Source organism: Pipra filicauda, unplaced genomic scaffold (genome assembly GCF_003945595.2).
Source record: "Pipra filicauda isolate LSUMZ 115617 unplaced genomic scaffold, ASM394559v2 scaffold142_size1944046_pilon, whole genome shotgun sequence".
NCBI lineage: Eukaryota > Metazoa > Chordata > Aves > Passeriformes > Pipridae > Pipra > Pipra filicauda.
The window spans coordinates 595,965-617,031 of NW_024103907.1; the positions used below are offsets into that span (position 1 = coordinate 595,965).

Here is a 21,067-nt window from a genome sequence, read left to right on the forward strand (position 1 = left end):
GAGCCTTGACAGGACTGCTCACTCTTCATGATACCACCCTGCACTCTTTTGCCTGACCATCTTCACACCTCCAGCACAACACACCTGCTTGCCCAAAACACCTAATCTCCCCATGACACATAACTTATTCTGTTGTCTCTTTCAGCTGTGTCTTCCTTCATTGTTCTCCATCCTTGTTCATACACAGCATCTACTTCCTCTGTGCTGAAAACAACTAAGATCCCCCTCATGACTTGCATACAGACTTGAAATTTTGCTGAAAATTTTGCCAAATGAACTTCCTAGTTCTACTGAATCCAAGCCCATAACCTCAGACAGCATTCATCTCCATTGATTCATTTTTGCTCTCCTAAAAAACCTGGTAACTCCAAAACTTTTATGAGGATTTTCTTTTGGAAGAGATGGAGTTGTTATAAAAGCAAAAAACAATTACATAAAACTCAAAATAATAATACTTCCTTCTCCATGACATTATCAAGGACTTCTTATGCGCTTTCTAAATATTATCATGTGTTTTTCTGGCCTCAACTTTCTTTACGTGCAGTAAAGACAGGAATTAGGTTTATAGCATTTTTAGTAATTTGTGAAACACAGAAATTGAGCATGACTTGACTCTAGCTTCCCAAAATGCTCTAACCACTGACATAGTAAAAACAGAACAATCACCTATCTCTGACCTCTTCTAAGGAAATATGTCAGCTCTCACTTGAATCTTACCCTGTATTTATGTACTTATGACCTTATTTTTATTATAAACCATTCTGTTAAAACAAGCTGTCATAGAGAAAATATTTAAACATTGCCACCTAAAATCCAAAACCAATTGTGAATGCCAGCACTGCAAAAATTAAGCCTCCCCTCCCCAGTTCAGTAGTCTGTACCAATCACTAGTTTGAAATTTGTTTTTCATATTCTTCTCTACACAGTGAGGTTATTCAGTGTTAACTTGTTGTAGATTTTTTCCCCTTCGTAGCACTAACTCACCTTTGAAAAAATAATTTGAGTGCCCATGGTACTGTCTACTTTATTAATGGCATCACCATTTTCTGAACTGAGCATTTTATATAAAGAGAACCAGGTAACACAGTTCTTGAAAAACTGTAAAAGGCTCAAATGCCAAAACAGTAATAATAAAGTATTTCCACGTAGGCACAGATCTCCATTGTTTTAAATCACACACTTATCAGAAACAAAGTAAATTGCAGAAAGCATGATTTCCTTACCTTTGAGAGTTCCATTCCAGGTCCGCACTGTTTGCAGAGGATACAGTTTCCAGTCTGGTCCCTAAATTCTTGCTCTCTGCAGTCTCCAGTCTCACAAATTACCCTACTTAGCTAAAAAAAACCCACCAAAACCCAAAAAGGTAAAATCATCAAAATGTATTAAATCTGAGAAACAAATTCATGTTTTGATCTTAAAAATGAGTCTCCACATTATCAAAAACTTGAAATATGGCCGTGAAAATTAATTATCTAACTCCAAATATGACTAAGTGGCCTGAAAATTAAAGGGTCTCAGTACTCATTGACTTGCAATAATTTTACAATTTTCAGAAGACTCACTTGATATTTGGCACCTGTTAATTATCATCTCATATTTGGAATGTTAAAATACTTTATTGTTTGAACATGGGTTAAGTTTCTCACCTTCACTTTAAGAAAAACGCACATGACCATTTACTAAGCAATTTTCATGACAGTAAGCTACATCACATCCCATTTAACTGTGTCATTTATTTGTGATTTTTTATTTTTCTAAAAATGCTACAACAATTGAATAAATGAGGTAAAACCTATTCCTTTAAACATATGTATTGACAAATTTTAAAAGATCACTCATACCTTTTGGAAATTTAAAAAAAAAAACAACCCAAACTTGTATGAATACTATTTATTTTAAATTTTACTATCACTTTCTATTTAATGGGTCAAATGAGAGAGAATCCAGTTATCTGACTAAATCAGAAACTACAGTTATGAGAAATACCACAAGTAGTAATATCAGCCATGCAAAGTCTCTGGAATTTTACCCAGGAATATTAGCAAACCCTGTGAGCTCCCTGAATAGAATTTTAAATTAAATATTTACATAGGGGCATCCATCACAGAAAGTGTTTGCCACAGGGTAGGGTATGGCCAGTCTTTGCGAGCGAAGATTTGGGAAAGGTCATTAACCCTTCGAGCCTGCGCAGTGGATTTTTGAGGTGAGACACAGCGTGCGCTGAACTGAGCCCACCCTTTAATCCTGAGGTTCATCTGCCGGGGCCGAGCGAGCTTGGACAGTGGTAGTGAGGTCCTCTGGACGTAGGTTTGTTTAGAGTGACCTTCTCTTAGATGGATGGCCTTACAGGGCTGACGAGCTCCATCTGCCCGGGGGAGTCACTGCTGCGGCCCGTTTGCCACAACTGCTACTAAATTCTTACTTTGTGTATTGGTCTTTTCAGAAAGACCAAAGCCTTTCTGGTAGCTATGAAGAATTAATTACCTTGCCTACGCAAGACAGAGTTAAGTACACTTAGTAGACAATGTAGTTGTGTCCTATGCTATGTTCTGTCGATAAATGGAATACTCCAAACTCATAAATTATGTATATAGCATTCTGCAAAAAGAGGTGGTCACTGCAAATTCCTACCGTCTTGGAAGTGAAGCAGTACCACTTTCACAGCACTACACTGGCCTCTGTGTTCTGTCCTGGTCCACTGGCCTCTATGTTCTGTTCTGTCCTCCTCCTCCTCCATGAAGAGGCTCATGAGGTAAAATTTTATAATTGCATGTGAGGAGGAGCAAGGAATTACACAAATCAGTTGACCAAGCTTACTTTCAAATCAGTAAAACATGTATGCAATTGTCTCCGTTTAGCATTTTAAGACTTTTAGTGTAAAACAAAAAAGACTTTTGTATAAAACAAAAGACATAATTTCTGAGTTCAAAACAGTTTTTTTCAACCCAGGGAAAAAAATGTTAATTTTTAACTTACCAAATATGCAAGTAAAATTACGAGCATCTTCAGTTTATCATCTCCTTGTAATCCTTTGGCATCCATTTCTTACAATTAAACCTTTCTCCCTAGAAAAAATATAAAAAGGGAAAAAAAAGGAAAAATAATTATATTTACATTGTTTAAACTTAAATTGCAGAAGTCACAAGTCCATAATACTTCATGTCACTCAGCACATCAAAATATATACTGTCAATGCCATTAACATATTTCAGATGGCTCCCTGGAAGCTGCTAAACAACAAATATAGGCTTTAAAAATCATATTCCTTTTAAAGGTAAGACAATAAACACAAAGTCTCTATAGCTTTAATTCTCAAAAGAAGAGACTGCTATCAGTCTAGATTAGAGGACATTAACATTTGTAAATCTAACATCCCTAACATATCTTTCTTGCTTGTCCAGTCAAGTATGTGATCAACAGACAAAAATAAATTTCTTCAGATATGCCACATATAGAGCTGTTCATGAGAATGTTCCTTCTGTATTGCAATGTCCAGCAGAATGGGTTTGCCTAGTAACTAACAAAACCTCTTCTTACTTCATTCTGCAAGCCACTGGAGGCATACACAGGATCTGTTTCTACAACCTACTTAAAGGATATTACTTCTAAAGATGTGTTAACATGACCGTTTATGATCTGGTAGGCAAAGACTATTATAGAAGACATTTCAGACAGCATAACCGAATTATGTCCTGTCTCAGACAATTTTAATCATTATCTCAGAAAAGAAGAAAAAATGGATCATAAAGCCTTGTTTAATTATTTTTTAAGAAGCAGTAGTGAACAAACAATTACAAAAAAGGAAGTTATTTGAAACAATTATGGAAAGGAAGTTCTAGATCGGGATGTTTTGTTGGATTATTTAATCAACAAATTGCATCCCCACAATTATTAAGAATATTGCGCCAGGACAACAGAACATTTTTCCTCTGCTTACTTTCCTTTTGGTTATTGGATTATTTGTGTTAAAAGTCCAGTTTCTTACTTTTTGGTTTTGTCGGTAACCTGGAAATGCAACTGTTAATTTTAGTTCCGAAATCGAACAATAACAAGAAAAGAATTAATAAATCCACCTTACAAAACATGGTATTTGAATTGGATCCTAATATACCTAATATGACAGTTGTATAATATAATTGCTTTCAGCAACACGTGAAAATTAATGTTTAAAACATTTCTGGCCTTCTTCAGAGCCTAAGGACTGATGTTTAATTATGCTGTTTTAAAAGACAAAATAAGAAATTTTTATAATTTGAGAGTAGAGACTGACAAATGAAAGGACGAAACTCAAAACATGAGGAAAATACTATAGAAAAATATTAAGAACAGTTGCAAAATGCTTTACAACATTGAACTATTGCAATAATATGCTTCCAAATATATACAAACAGAATGAGCATAAACTACAATTAACACAAATTTCACATTTTACTGCATGAATACCCTAGTTAATAAATTCTAATCAATAAGAAGAAAGTAAACTTCAGTGGCATTATTGATATCTTTTAAGATAAGCTGTATTTTCAAGTGCAAAAAGAGCTAAAGTGTCTGAGGAAGAACAGAACAGGCAAAGAGATGTGTCAGACGGCACTCTATGGGAAAGCCAAGTTTACATTTTTATGGTTATTCTCACTCAGTGATGGTAATGGCCCATAGGCCAATGACAATTATCAGATTATATGCATGCCATCATGGGTAAAAAAAAAAGAAGACATTCTATCAAGTAATACAAATAAATACGTATATAGTATTCAACATAGGTTGCTTTTTTAAGTCTGAGAAAAAAAATAAGGCAAGAAACATGAAATAGAAAATCTCAGAATTAATTCTGAATGACAGAAACACAACAATTTCATCTAAAAAATACTGTAGAACAAGTAGAAAAATGAAAAATGAGAGTCAACAAACTTTAAAAGTTATTAAGTGCACAAGGTTGTCATGAGAAGTTGACAATGCTAATGCTGAAAAAAATTAGGTATATTAGGAACAAAACAATTTCTAGTAATAGCAAAGTCCAAACAGTGGACAGAGTAGCAGGAAAAATACTTTTAAGGGAACTCAGAAGCTTCAAGAAATGTTTCTCATCTATTTTTTGAAAGATACCAAATGGGTAAATACACACATCATATATTATATCTTCTGGCCAAAAAGTAACTGAGTATCTGCTAAGTAAAAAAAGATTAGATAAGAGACAAATTGTCAGACTTTGCACCTCAGTAACCTTGAAAAAAGTATCAAGAAAGTTTTAATCTTGATCATGTTCAATTTTGCTATTCATTCCCTTTGGAATGCTACAGAAATTCAAGAGGGGTAATGTCATGAAAAATTAAAACTAAGAATAGTAATACAATAAACAATTCTTTCCTGTATTACAGTAAAGCAGTCCTGTAAAACAAGCTTGACCTGATTCAGAGAAGACAAGACAGTAAAGTTAAAAGCCTAAAAGCTAAATGAAATAAACTGATTGAACATTAATTTAAAGAATCATGCTGAAATTAATGGGATTTGGGAGAAAAATCCACATTAACTTCTTGATTTCACATAGCAGCAGTGGAAAAAATAAATACTTCATATGCTTTGTTAATTGCTATAGGAGTTAAAACTTTACAGAAGTGTTAAGTGAAATAAAGCTGTAAATGTAACTGAGTAGCTTAGAATTGAACGTCAAGTGATTATTCCAAGTCATATCAATTTACAGTCATTATATTCCTTAGTAATAAGTAAATGAAATATGGTACAGTTCTAATGTACTTATGTAATTATGACCATCTATATAATACTATCAAAATTTCAAAAGTAGGATTCTTCATAAGGTTAAAAGTATGTTTTATTGTAAATGTCAATATTTTCTTTTGCTTCTGAAAACAGATGTGTGACATATCAAAAAGAAATTGAAGATTGTAATAACTGTATATTTTTATGTCAAGTTTCATATAGAATTGTCAATACAAACAATACTGGTGAGCTATACTGAGCCTAATGATCTAAAATATGGAGCTGCAACAAAATTTGAGAGGTCTGTTCCTTCTGAGCAGGTTACCTGAAGTATGGAAAACTAAAGAAAACTAAGAACAGCCCAAATAACTTCCCAGCAGATTAATTATTTCAAATAAAACTATATTAGCTTTGTGTAATAAAGGCATATTAATCCTATACCTCTTTTCCAATATGCAATAACCTGATGATTTAATATTGGTAAAAAAAAAATCAGTATAAAAACAATTTATTAAAATCAATATTGAAACAAAGCTAATTATGTACTTTCCTGTTTTTAATATTCCGCAGTCACAACCGGAATAAAAAACAAGTCCTTAACAGAAGGTAGTACGGAATCATGAGCAATATTAAAAATCTTATTGGTCACGCTGACAGCTTGTATTTCAATTTTGGAATTGCCATGTCTTTACAAGATGATCTTGTCACAGTATGTATCTCAAAGACTTTTAGAACACAGAAAGCACGTGGTACAGCATCCTGTACCAAAATACATTCTGTTGACTTAGGTGTGAAATTTTATTGCGCCTGTGAAGTATTTTCTATTTAAAATAAAATCTACTGCCTTTATAACACTCTTGCCAAATCCAACACCTTCAATCATCAGGAGTCCCACAACCCAGAGTAAATTTTCAAAATCAAGTGTTTTAGAACTGGCATCGACTATTATGGACTTCATAATAGTCGATTTATTAAGCTCAATTTTTTGACTGATCGTTAAGAGTTTGATGCGATCTTTTAGCTTTCGGTCTAGGATGTATCTTCTATAATCAACAAATATTCCAAAAGAAGCTTGCAGGTCTATGGACCTTAAACATCAGTGCACTTCAGTAGGTTTAGCACCAAAACATGTTCAAATAACTTCAGCAGACATGTATGAATGAATGCCTGTGGTATTGGACCATGCCATCATCATGCCCATTGCCACTGCTCCTACTAAAAAATCACCTAAGACTATATACTGATTATAACCTAAAAGAAAGAAATAAACCAGTGTACAAGAAATGATCACTGTTGAGAGCACAAAAAAATGTTTCTGTCGCTACAACATTTTCATAAAAATAATGCAAAGGTACATTAATAGTTAAGGCACATTGTATTGAAAGCAAGGCCCAAAGGAGCTATAACTGTGCCAGCCCCATGTTTCCTGTTTCTATCTCCAGTTTGGTCAGAAGTCCTGCTTAAAAAGCAGACACTGCAGCACTTTGCAATATGTTGCCACTGGGCAAATTTGTTCTCTCATGATATCAAGTGGCATTACACTGATGTCTGTTGGACACAAGCCATTCAACTCATATGCTTTCAAATAAGATCTAGAATAAGTTTGTGCCTCTAAAATATGTGTGAGCAAACAGAGGTTAAAGATTATTTATTCTTGTCCAGATACTGATATTTAAAATGCTTCAGTTATCTTCAATTTTATTAAAAGAAAGAAAACTGTGGACATAGTTTTTTGAGGTCAGTACATCATTCAAAATACATCTTATTAGGTTAAGAGTAATATGCTTGCTCCCTAGCAATACTAGGGAAAAGCAATCATCATTTGTAATGTACTGAACTCAGGAGAGAGAACTTGCATTAAGAAACATGATTGCATAATTTTAAGGTAGTGTGGGGCCTACTTCGCATATGTAAAAAGAGGGCAACATCAAACAATAAGTTAAGAATATGTAATAAATACATTGCAGAAGTGAGAACTTCGAGCCTTTCAGGGTTCCAGAATCTGCTGTCCTCCAAAATCTACTCTTATGTTTACTTGCTTGCCTGAGCAGTAGTCATCATTATATTTCAAAGTCCATGTCAGAAAAATATTTCTTCTTTCTCTCCAAAAAAATTAAAGTTCCACCATGAAAGACACACCACCTCAAGAATTAAAGCAGCATGATTAAATTATGGCTAACTAGCAGGTTTCTCACACATATAAGCATTGAAACTTTGAAGTTAACATCATCCATCTTCTAAGAGAAACTTTAGAAAGGGTAAAGCATCCCAACTTGAAATTCACTTTACTTTCCTAGGTCTTATAAGTTTCCTGTATTAGATTTGATACTCATACTTGACGACCACTTTTCATGCTCTCTATAACTCTGACAAGTTCTGGATACGAAAGTGGGATGAAAAACATAATCATCTTATCTTACCAACAGAGGTCTCTGCTATGCAACAATAGGTTCTCAGCTCCCTTCTAACCACCCTGTTTCCCACCTGCAGCTGTCAACTGCACGCAATAAAACGACAAGAAGTGGCAGGTGGCTTTAGCAGAGTCAGTGCCCCACAGACAAGAAAGAATGGAAAGTACTTACACCTTACACTGCTACAACGACAAAGAAAGGGAGCAAGTTAGGGACAAGAACTTCCACTACAGAACTACATATTTTTATTCTGTCTCATAGTTCTAGAACACCTTCCATTTACACTCTGCCCACAAACCTTGTACTCTTCCCCTTCGTGAAGTAAATGAGGTCTTGTCTGACCACATTTGCTCCAACTGCTTTGAGAAGGCCCATATGGGGCAAAAAACACCCTTACTGTCAGCTAAGGTTCATTCATCACATGAAATATCATGTTGAATAGATCTGTATTTTTCAGAAGCTGCCATACATGAAATTATACAACATTAGGCAGCTAAGAATTTATTTCTAATTTTGTAAAGACAGAGGTAGCAGATTAAACATCACCGGTGATCAAAAACATTTATATCTATTCTAGGGACTGAGGGAGAAGAAAAAAAAGAGATTTACACATAGCCAGAAATATTTGTGCTTTCTCTAAATACCATATGCTTCAATTTATGTTAGCTGAAGTTGATTTTACAGGAATAATGGTGACAAAACAGTTTATCATATATGTTCTTCAACATATCCAGATTATCGTTAATTAGAAATTAGAGTGAAATATTGTAACAAAGTTGCAGTGTGGTGACATTTTTTCTACACTTAAAGTTTTTAGAGGATCAGAACCAGTGATTCACACAAGAAGTCCCAATCTCACTGAAGCTGATCAGACTACTCCTACAAATAATGAACAATTCTGTGCTTCAGCATCAAAACTGTGATTAACAAAACTGTTGCTCCTTTTGTTTAATGCATCTCACCCACTTCAAGTTCTAGGAGACACTAGTTTGCTAGATGACACCTCAGTGTAGAGACACTTCTGTACTTAGATATGTGAATAAGTAATACAATAAGAACAATACATTCATATTTCAGTTATACCAAGATATAGTAATTTTTAGGAATCAATAATTATAAAGCATTGGTTTATAAAGCTGGTTAATACAGTAACTATTGCAATGGTGCAATGTCAATATATTACATTTATCCATCCACCCTTTAGCGGTTTTGGATGGCATGTTAAAAACCACAGACGTGAGCTACTTTCATTCACAGCATTCTCTTCTACTAGGATTGCAACTGCAAGTTGTGGAAACTGAGAAAAAGTAATGTACTGCATCCTTCACTGATATTTTAAGCATCTTACTACTGAACTAATAAAGAAGCTTACTTCTAGTTAAAAAAAATCCCCCCAAAACAACACACCAAAACCCCCCAAAAACAACCAACCTTCTTCTATGGTAAAAAGCTTCCAGGTGACATACCTAACTTGTTTTACATCTGATGGTGAAGGTGTGCTTGAAAGAGATTATACAGGAGTTAAGAAACCTACCTAGACATTGAATCAATTTGCCACTTACTCACTAAATGCTACTAGACCACTTTGTTGACTTGATAAAAGCATCCATCTAAAGCAATTGTAAACATAAAGGTGGTAAATAGGTATTAAGTATCGAGATTTTTCCTGAACATCAGGTAAAGCTTTCAGTCCAAGGTCAAATTAATGGAGACAGCCGTCAGCAAAGGAAGTCAAACAATCAAAGGCTTTTCACCAAACAGAACCGTAATTGGGGCTTTTCAAGCTCTTACCCGCCACAAGAAAAAGTTAGTAGCTCCTACTCCTTCAACTCCAGCTCCAAAATTGTTTGAAGCAAACAGCAGCTCATTTATGCAGCAGACACGAGAAGCGCTTGTGAACATGAAAGCACAGCTTTCAAGGGCTTTTTGTTCGCCGCACTCCGGGGCGTGGAGCGGCGACTCCAGAGCTGCCGAGAGCCGCGGAGCCCAGGGCCACCAGCTCTCCGTGGCTGCGCGGTGCCCGCGTGCCCACCAGCGGGGCAGAAGGGCCGGCGGGAGAGTAGGAGCCGTCTCGGGGGGGCAGGGACACAGCGGAACCCTCCTCCGCGGAACCCTCCTCCCCGCACCTCTCCTCCCCCGCACCCTGCGCTCTCCCCAGAGCTCACTCCCAGCATCTGCCCCGCCGCCCACGGGAAGGCAGCGCGAGCCGGTGCCAGGCGGGGCAGCGGGCGCCCAGCAGTGCCGGGACGCCCCTTGGGCTGTCGGGGGAAGCTGCGCGCCGCTGCTTGCCCCCGTGGCTGCCCCACTCTGGGGCGGAGGGGACCAGGCCCGCGCGGATCTCCTACGCACCCACCTGCCGGGCCGCTGGCCGCCCCGGCCAGCCGAGGAGCGCTCCCCGCTCCCGCTCCCTTCCGCGCCGGCTCTCACCCCGTCGCGCCGGCTCTCACCCCGTCGCCCCGGCAACGCCGCGCCGCTCCCGCCCCCGCCGCGGGGGCCGGGTCAGGTGACCGCGGGCAGCCAATCGCGCGCCCCCGGCCCACGTGCCGCGTGGCGAGGAGCTGCGCGCTCGCGGAGGGAGCCACGGGAAGGGGGAAAAAGGAGCAAAAAGGAGCAAAAAGGAGCAAAAAGGAGCAAAAAGGAGCAAAAAGGAGGGAGCAGTCGTGCGGGCGAGATGGCGGTGGCTGGGTGTTCGTGCTGGTAAGCGAGGGCGTGTGCCTTGTACCGGCGGTGCGAAGCCGGGGTGAATGACACATGAGGCGCTGGTGCCCTTTCTGCCCCACCAGGAGAGTGGGATAGCAGGGACTTGCTGCGCGCACCCCTGCCTGCTGAGGCTGCATAGGCTTTGGAAGCTGCAGCCCTGGTGTTGCTGATCTCCCTCAGTGGGAGTCCAGGCTTATCACAGAATCACAGAATGTGCCGAGTTGGAAGAGACCTACAAGGATCATCGAGTCCAACTCCTGTCCCTGCACAGGACCATCCCCAAGAGTCATACCATGTGCCCAAGAGCATAATCGAAATGCTTCTTGAACTCTTGTCAGGCTTGGTGCTGTGACCGCTTCCCTGGGGAGCCTGTTCCAGTGCCCAACCACCCTCTGGGTGAAAAACCTTTTTCTAATATCCAACCTAAGCCTCCCCTGACACAACCTCAGGCCATTCCTTTAGGTCCTGTCACTGGTCACCACGGAGAAGAGATCAGTGCCTGCCCCTCCTCTTCCCCTCACAAGGAAGTTGTAACTGCAATGAGGTCTACCTTCAGGCTGAACACACCAAGTGACCTCAGCCACTCCTCATACGGCTTTCCCTTAAGGCTCTTCACCATCTTCGTTGCCCTCCTTTGGACGCTCTCTGATGGCTTAATATCTTTCTTATACTGCAGAGACCGAAACTGCACACGATAGTCAAGGTGAGGCTGCACCAGTGCAGAGCAGAGCGGGAATGGCTGCTTAGCCCCTGGCTGCTGGGCTGTTTTAAATGGACTGGCCCTTTGACACCATTCAGAATGTGAATGTAGAATGAGTTGAACTCAATGAAGCCCTTTCCACCTCTCCCACCCAGAAGGCATGATGGAGGCTTTCTGACAACTCCTACAAACTCTCCTTTCTGCAAACTCTCCTTTTCAACGAACTTGAGTAGCTTTTTTTTCTGCTAGTTCAGAATCTGAAATATTTTTCCATTCTGCAGGTAACAAGTTATCCAGCTGTAAGCAGAGTGTCGATACCAAATGTGAGTGTCCATGGAGAAACGGAGAAATCCAGCCCTTCACAGGCAGCAAATTGTTCACAATCACTAGAAAGAGTGTACTTCTACTTACTGTGACACAAATTAGGAACTTTCCTGAAGTTCACCAATGCTCCAACATTGGTGAAACCAATCTTGGAGATCTTGGTGAAAGAACTGCCACTGCAGGGATTTCACATCATTAGTTTTACTTCTAATGAAAAGGTTAATGATCCACTTACTGTCTAGACAATTGTATGGACACAGAAGGAACTGAGTTAGGTTCTGAAGAGAATGAACAAATTCCTATACTTAGTGGTTAAGCATTTTCAAATAAACAGAATTTTTGGAGCTTCTCACAGGTAAAATTTTGAACATGGCCAGCCACAAGGACTTCTATAAAAACAAGGAGTGCTTATTGAAATACAGCAAAAGGTATGGAAAGAGATAAACGATTGTTGCAAAATTAGTAATTTTCAATTAAAAACCCCCAAACAACTCCAAGGGTACAAGGGTTTTCATGTAATTATCTTATAAATGGCCTTCAAAGAGGACTTTTGCTTCAGGACCTTTGCCAGCAGGAGCTCTGCAAGAGGCTGGAATTTCAGTGAGGAATGGCATACTGTGGCACAATAGCAGTGCATCTGTTGTGAATGGCAGCTGCTGCACAGCACTGAGCATTGTGCATGTCTCACTGTTTACAGACAACTGTTTTGTATGTTATCTGTTTTCTGGAGCCACCAGTGAAATGTATTGCGTGAGGTTTTCTTAGTAGAATCACGATGTATGTTTCAGATACTAGTTTTAAAGTAGTATAGTTAGACAAGTGTATTAAAATATCCCAGAGTTCTTAAAGTGTTGGCTAAACACCGAGGATTACCATATAAAGAAACATTAAGACTTCCTCATCAGACAGTGAGTTACTATGCTGATGAACCAAGAGCAACGTGTAGTCTGTAATACTGAAACTTAAACATTTAAGTCCTGGTTGTGGCATATAAAAATCTTTCCTCTAAATGTGAAATGGATGAGTTAATTCCATTCATCATTGCAAGATGTTGAAAATTGCAGGGTTTATTTTGTTTTAAATCATGATGCTTCTAAGGAAGTTGAAGAAGTGAGCTGTTAGAGGAACTAGTATAGAGATTCTCACTACAACAGAGAAAGCAGAAAAGAAATATTTGGAAAGTAGTTTCAGCTGACCCCTTTGATAAGACTAAGTTGCGTGACATATCTGATGTGGAAGCAGAAATTATACAGCAATAGGAAGTTGTTATCTCCATATCTCAAATGCTAACACAGTTCCCCCAGTCAACTGTGAGGCAGATCTACTCTTGTTATGACAGCTGTTGGAAACTGATGTCAGTATAGCTGTGCAATGTCTTTTGATAGTCTTAACTATTACAAACCTTAAAATATGTTTATGATGTTATCTAAGACACATTATTTGGAAATGGCTCTATTTCTAATCAGAAATTGCTCAAGTTATTTTAATAAATAAATTATAAACTTGCGAGTTTCCTAGTCAGATTTGCTTGAAAAAGCATTGTGAACTTTTTGTTTCCGAAGACTTAAGACTGAGGATTAATTAATGTTTATACAGCACTTTGTAAAAGCAAAGTCACAAGTGCCAAGAATTATTACTACTTAATCTTTAAAAATCAGATCAGTGACAGACTAAACTGTCAGAGAACTGCTGTTTAAAACAACAAAAATGCTGAAAATCCTCTTCTTCCCCCATACTTAAATATGTCCAAGTGTGCTTTCATTTCAACCTCTCTTACATAAAGACAAGCAAAGATACTTTTCAGTTTAAATGGGTTAACGCCCATCTTTGTTTAAATACGTGAGGATATTACCTAAAATCCTAGGGACATTTTACAAAATGAAAAAATTATTTGTTTCTGAAATTCATTTCCAGGGCCCAAATGTTGCAAATATTTTTATATGCAAATCCTACTCAGCAGTGTAATATATCTGATTAACCAGTGCTACTTCTGCGCACAACCTTACCTATTTGTGTGATGGGTCAGATCCTTGTAGTGATAGTTAATTTGTATTAGACTTGCATAGCTATTTTGACTTCTGAGAAAAAAGAATCTTTACATAATTTTTTAAAATTTGCTCCTCTTTCTACTTTACACCAAACAGAGGTAAGGTTTAGAAACAATTTTCCTCAAGAAATAATGTACATATTGGAAAACAAGCAACAAGCAAGAGAAGACTGGAAAAGTAGAGAAGCTCATCAGTGAAATATAGAATTAATGGATAAAGTCATCTTTTCAGGGTTACAGAAACATGTTTTAGTGCATCATTATTATTTAGGGAGAATTACTGCATTTTGCTTTGGCTATACCTTAAATGATATTCTTCCTTAACAGCCATACACATATTATTCATGTGATGCTAATTACTTTCCTTATAACCTAATTGACTTGTTAAGTAAGAGTATGAATTAATTGGTGGCATTGAAAACTAAATGATACCAAGTCAGGCCTAGTTAATCTGTGTCTGGCTTATTATCTCTTGATATTTAGTAAATTTAAAATTTATATATACAAATTTATTTAGAAAAAAACAAATTTCACAGACTGACTAATGAAAGCTGTTTACATTTATCTGGAAGTCTTGATAACTTGATCTTACTCAGATGCAAGCAGACTGTTAAAATTTGGGGTTGCATGTTACCATGGTGCATACTGAAATATGAACATCTTGAGGGTCCTATGGACTGATAAACCTCTCAAAGAATAGTTTTCAAACAATGCTTAGCACCTATCAGTTATGCCTAATTTTAGTTGCAAGTTGTTAATAAACAAGTGTAGTTAAGATTTATGTACACTTAAATTTAGACTCAAGAATATATGTCAGTATTTCAGAAGATCTCACTAGCCACCATTAAGACTAGATCTTCAAAGAGCTCAGTGTCTGGAATGTTAAACTTCTTTGCAAGTCTGGTCCCAGTTATGGGTTCTAAGTTCTTCTGAAAATCTAAATTATATTTAAATACCTACAGAAGAAACTTGAGTCTTATTTTAACAGTCTGACTCCAGCTGCAGGCACAGAACACTCATGGATTTGGCCCAAATTCACACCCTTTAAAACTACAAATGTATAGTGAATAATCCTAAATCTTCTAATGATTGTTCCTTTATAATCAATTTCTGGAGTACATATCTTAAAATTTCTTAAACACAGTACATTTTCATAAATATGAATTTGAGGAAGAGAATACAAAACACCATGAGTGGAAATCGCATCACTAAACTGCATCAAAACTTTTATGAAGTTCAGTAAAACCAGGTGTTTTCTCTAGACAAACCCAAGATTTCTTTTAATATATTTATTAAAATGCCTTAGAGGAAATCCCTATCATCAGGTTAAAATGTTGCTTTTATTTTCAAGATTTCTTTTCATATGGTACAGTTGAACTATCATCTCTTCAAAAATAAAACTATTTCCTTTTGTGTATAAGGATGTTATGTTTATAAATTTATTTCTAGTAAGTTGTGGAAGCTGAGACTTTTTTTTCCTCTCAAGTATGAAACTATTAGGCTTAAAAGTGTTGCTTGAAGAAGTCACATTTTAATAAGTGCACTGAGAGCAAACAAAGTATTACAGTGTGTAGGAAATATGGTTGGTCTTTCCTTAGAAAATAAATACACCCCCTAGACATGTAATACTTGTATTCAAATATAAAATTACAAAACTATAGACAGTAAGAATGAGCAGTGTACAGCAAAATCTTATGTACCCCCAAAGCACTGAAAATTTTTTTTGATTTTGCTTCAGTTTTCAGTTGTCTATGTATTCTAGATAGTCCATTCTCAATATAGTTCTGTCTAAGAGTTGCAAATAAAATGCCACATAAATTATATAACATTTTTTGACCTTTGTACACAGAATGATGTGCAGTATTATTGATTACGTGAAGTTTATATTTTTTTTAAATCTTGCAACACAGAACTGCAAAAAAAAATACAAAATCCAGTACCTGTTATCTGATGAAGTTTTCCAGTGCCAGACTTTCTGTAGCTTAATTTCACACTGCCGGAGCTTCTGTATTAAATGCTTTTACCTCCTTAAAAAAAAAAAAAAAAAAAAAAAAAAATAAAAAAAAAATGGTATGTCAGCACAAGCCCAGACGAAACTCCAAATCCGGGAAAATAAAATTAACCATGCAGATCAAAGGCAGACGAGCACTGAGACCAAATGCCTGTAATCTGATCAGTGATCAGTTGCCGTACATCAAAGGCAGTGCTTCGGCGAAGAAAAAGAGCTGTTTTTCCAGCAGGTAGTTGCACTTTTAAATGCTGCCTTTCAGTACTCTGCACTAGCTCTTTTCCCCCTTTCCTTGCTTGTGCTGAGAGAATGCACACGGTTCTGAAATGCTTGGGGTTGAGTGGCTAGATCTGTAGCTTTTGAGTTCCCAAGCTGTGTTGTGGATTGTGTGTTGGAAGCTTTCCCTAGTGCCAGCGGGTTCCGCTTTATCCCTTTCATCTCGCTGAGCTGCAGATCCCATGACATCATTCAATGCTGTGGGACTGGTTAGAGAGCTGTAATACAGCCTGTGGGGGAATGCAGCTAAAGAGCAGCAAGAGTTTGCATGATTTCTAATCAGGTTAGTCCATTGTAACAAACCCAAGGCTCACTTCAAAGTCTACGGTACATTAAAGTTTCCTCCCAAGAAGAGAGAATAATGCAGCTATAAGGTTTTCTTAAAAAGACGCTTTTTAATTTTGTCAGCAAAAGAAATTTAAATTTTTCCATAAAGTGCTGAAACTCAGACATGCAGGTCGGTTTGCTAGGCAGCTGTAAGACACGACTTTTGTTTGTCTCTTTATTGAGGTTTGGAGCAGGGGAAATGGTGTATTTTCTGCACCGGAATCGGTTTTTTGCACTGGCAAAACCAAGCACAATAGAGCATGCTCTTAGTCCCTGGTTCATATCCTCCCTGCTGCTTACTGTGTGGCCTTTTGCAAATAATTTTTTTTGAGCCTGATTCATCTGTGGCTCATGATTCCTTTACGTAAATGAGCTGTAAAGCTGCCATAAGTAACTCACAGGAGTGTAAAGGCATTTTTTAGCTAGAGTAGATTTGAAGTGGCCACCATTGTACTGTCAGCAGGGGGATGTTTTGGAGGGCATGAAAGTATATTGACAGACATTTCTCTGTGCTGCTGCAGCTCACAGTCCTTCATAGTCCCGAGGATTGCTGGAGGGTCCTCTGTGGTCCTGGAAAGCAGAGGAATCCTCAAGGCTGCCATAACTTGCTCTCTTGCAGTGCAGAAGAAAGGCAGAAGAAATGCACAACTGATTTTCATTTTCTGTGATCTGAGACGAAGCTAGCTTTTGGCACAGAGATTAATTCAGCCCTCTGAACTTCAACTGTTAATAAAACATACAAATATCAAGCAGGACGGCTTTTAGGATAATCAGCCATATTGAAGATGTCACTGAAGTTCTCGTCAACATATACCCCATACTTTGAGTATACCACATGTGCAGATGAAAGTGATACAAGCCTGTCAACTGCTAGACTCCTGCAAATATTTGCACGCTGAGTAATCGAGAATTCATTTGAAAGGCTAAAGTAAAAAGAGGCACTATGCTAGACACAGTTGCCTTAAGCATTAAAACAAAAGCAAACAATCAGCGCATAATGGTTACTGGATAATCGAGTGCGGGAGCGATAAAGCGTCCTGCAGAGATCCGTCGTTGTGGTCCCTGTGTGTGGGCTGTAGCCTCCTCCCCCTCCGTGTGTGTCTCCCGCTCCTTGCCCCGTGCAGTCCGGGCGCTGCCCGCTGCCCCCGCCGCGGGCGCCGCTCTGGGATGATGCTCCCGCGGCTCTCGGTAGGTTAGGGAGCCTTCTGCTGGTGGGATGGCGCACTGTGGGCAGCACCAGGCCAGCAAGGAGCGCTTTGCTTTCCAGTGATAGTAATGAACATTTCCAGAAAGGTTTGAGAACCTTACAAAGGGTGCTATAGAATGTAATTTTATTGCTAGCTGGACACAGTGTAAATGTTGTTTTGAATCACCTATCCAGACGAGCCTTTGGGGGATGTTCTGGTAATTGAGATGGAGAAAAGATGTTGCAGGTACAAAAGAGGGTGGGACAGGTAATGAATCTGACTTTCAGGTATACACTGCTTGAAAAAAAAAAGTAAACAAACCATAAATTTCTCTCTTTCTCTGATTTCCACTTCCATATATTATAAATAAAAGAAAATTATCCAGGCTGCTTACTTCTATTTTAACATTATTTTGTGCTCTTCTGACGTACGACTTCCCTCTATCACCAGAAAGTTTTTTCATAAGAGTGCATTTGTAGTTTTCATGGTAAAACTGGAAATGCTTATATTGAAATAAAATTTATGGGTGAGCTGTACAGAACTAAAATAACCCATTTCATTTCAAAAGTGCCTTAAGAACAATACTGTTCACAGAAAACATCTTTTAGTTCTTCAGATTTTAAGCAAAAGCAAGTCCTGATGGTCTATTAAAGGTCTTTGATCTTTCTTTTGTACATATGAAAAAAGAAGTAAGGTTAATTATTGCCAATTTAACCTTCTAAAGTTTAAGCATTACATTTTGCATTTATGACACTACTTTTCACTGTGGAGCCTGTCAGCCTGAACTATCTGCTATTTCCTATTCTGTGGCTTCCTCACAACTTGGCCAGATGTGTGTAATAATAACAACAGTTGTCGATATAGTTCAATATTTTTCCAAAGGCTCATAATCATTTTTTCTCCTTACATAAAATGAGGATAATATTGTGATTTGTATAAGGCACAGGACAGACTAGTACCAGAGCAGTAACAGAACCAATCTAATGTGACACTTCACTTTTACACCTGATCATCAGCTCATGCTTCCTCTTGTAGTCACTAACCCAGCAAGGCCTGATTATAATCACTGAAATTACTGGAGTGGGATCTGATCTGAAATTACTGAAATTGGGGACCCAGATTTTACTCACTGTCTAAGTATCTAAAAGCTCTCCTAGAAGATGTAATTCCTGTGTGAAACCAGAGACAGGTCTCTAAAGTCCTGCAGAGGGAGATGCTGTCTTCCTAATTAATTGCTTAAATTTTTCTAAACTTAGACTTAAATTTCCTTGAGAAACATTTAGTGGGTTTACCATTCTCTTTTTACTAAGTGAGGACCTGAAGCTTTTAAGGAGGTCACTTCATTGTTCTCTTAAAGTTTGGGCTAGATTAGACAAGGCTACTAAGTTAGACAGGTTAGATCCCACTTTAGGAATTTTTAGAGAAATAGAACAAAGTCCAGGGCTGCTATTCATACCCAAAGTGCTTTATTGGGTCGAAGCCATAAAAGACTGTCAGCTGACAGACATGAGAACTTTCTGGAGATGTTTCTTAAATGTAACAAAATCTTGAGAAAAAATTCTTTGTGTAAGAAACAATCAAACCAAACAAAGGGGTTTGTACCCCTGCCCCATGTTTAACATAGTTAATATTCATGCTGTGCCTCATATACTTGTATCTTATGCATCCAATGATTTATCATGTTGCTGCACCACTCCACTGCACCTCTTCCCTTTGCTTTACTGTAGTATTGTGTTAGGTTTGTGTGGCCAAGTTTTGGTAGTAGAGGGCTACAGGGGTGGCTTCAGGAAGAAGCTTCTAGAAGCTTCCTCCATGTCCAGCAGAGCCAGTGCCAGCTGACTCCTGGACAGACCCACCACTGGCCAAGGCCGAGACAATCAGGATGATAGTAACACCTCTGTGCTAACATATTTAAGAAGGAAAAAAGTTATTGTGCAGCTGAAATTGCAGCCAGAGAGGAGCAGTGAGAGTAACAACTATGTAAACACCAAGGCCAGTGGAGAAAGAAAGAGAGGAGGCACTCGGGGCACCGGAGCTGAGATTCCCCTGCAGCCCATGGTGAAGACCATGGTGAAGCAGGCATAGGCCTGCAGCCCATGGAGGACCACAGGGATACAGAGATTCAAGTGCAGCCTGTGAAGGATCCCACACTGGAGCAGGTGGATGCCTGAGAGAGAACTGTGAACCTGTGAGAAACCCATGCTGGAGCAGGGTTCTGGCAGAGACCTGCAAACCTGTGAAGAGTGGAGCCAACACTGGAGCAGGTTTGCTGGTAGGACTTATGACCCTCTAGTGGACCAATGTTGGAGCAACCTGTGCCTGAAGGACTGCACCCTGTGGACAAGTAACCACGTCGCAGCTGTTTATGGAGAACTGTTGCCTGTGGGATGGACTCACACTGGAGAAATTCATGGAGGACTGTATTCTGTGGGAGGGACCCCATGCTGGAGCAGGGGAAAGACTCTTTTCCTGGAGCAGTGGCAGGAATAACCTGTGATGAACTGACCATAACCCCCACTCCCTGTCTCCCTGTGCTACTTGTGGGGGAGGAGGTAGAGCTTGGAAGGGAGAAAAAGGTGGGGGTAAGGTATTTTTCAGATTTATTTTACTTCTCATTATTCTGCTCTGATTTGTTTTAATAATAAATTCAGTTAATATCCCCAATTCGAGTCTGTTTTGCCCATGACGGTATTTGATGACTGCTCTCCCCTGGGCCTTAGCTCAACTCATAAACTCTTAGTTATATTTTCTCTCCCCTGTCCAGTTGCAGAGGGGACTAAAAGAGTGGCTTTGACGGATGCCTGATTTCCAGCCAGGGTCAACCCACAAAGTACATAGGAGCTCCAACATTTGCTCAGAGAAGAGGTCAGGAATCATCACAGGAAAAGCAGTGCCATCATTATAGCCCACTCACTGGCCATGCAAACACCATTTGTACTAACTGCAGCCTTTCTAAGTGTGGCATAAATGCTGGATATCCTGTTACGAATATCACACCAGCAGTGTTGGTGCAGTTGTAAGCTTTCATCATGCACATCTACTGGGGCAGCTGTCTCCTGATGATAAGTGGTGAGCTGCTGGTTTATGGAGGTGGAAGACAATTTTCAGAACCTTTTGTGGCAGGTCAGCACTGTCTCTGAAGCATTGCTTGTCTATCTAGGTCCCAGTTGATGTCAGAAGTGCTGATCATCACTCTCCTAAAGTACTAGGGGGTTATTGTTCCACGAAGCTAGTCAGTCCTGTGGTCAGGAGAGGTGCTTTAGAATACCCAAATCCCACCTCCTGCATTATCTGCATTGCCATCCTGATAACAGCTAACAACCTGTTTCTGCCGTATCACATGGGTGTTGTTAGTTCCAGGTATTGCTGATA

General features: G+C 38.8%; 1 protein-coding gene across 4 annotated transcripts in view; it reads right to left on the reverse strand.

Moving 5' to 3' along the window:
* TNFRSF19 (TNF receptor superfamily member 19) overlaps positions 1-16,264 on the reverse strand; it is a 59,371-nt gene extending 43,107 nt beyond the window's left edge. The window contains exons 1-4 of one of the 4 annotated variants that reach the window (XM_027713686.2): positions 16,091-16,264; positions 15,838-15,924; positions 2,977-3,065; positions 1,224-1,334 (exon numbers count right to left, since the gene is read on the reverse strand). In XM_027713686.2, coding sequence (XP_027569487.1) covers positions 1,224-1,334; positions 2,977-3,042 — 177 coding nt within the window. In that variant the 5' untranslated portion in view covers positions 3,043-3,065; positions 15,838-15,924; positions 16,091-16,264. Of the gene's footprint in view, positions 1-1,223; positions 1,335-2,631; positions 2,745-2,976; positions 3,066-9,917; positions 10,096-10,479; positions 10,552-15,837; positions 15,925-16,090 lie in introns of those variants that run through there. The other 3 variants (XM_027713685.2, XM_039378654.1, XM_039378655.1) reach the window with 3 other exon arrangements.
* Between the last annotated feature and the right edge of the window lie 4,803 nt (positions 16,265-21,067).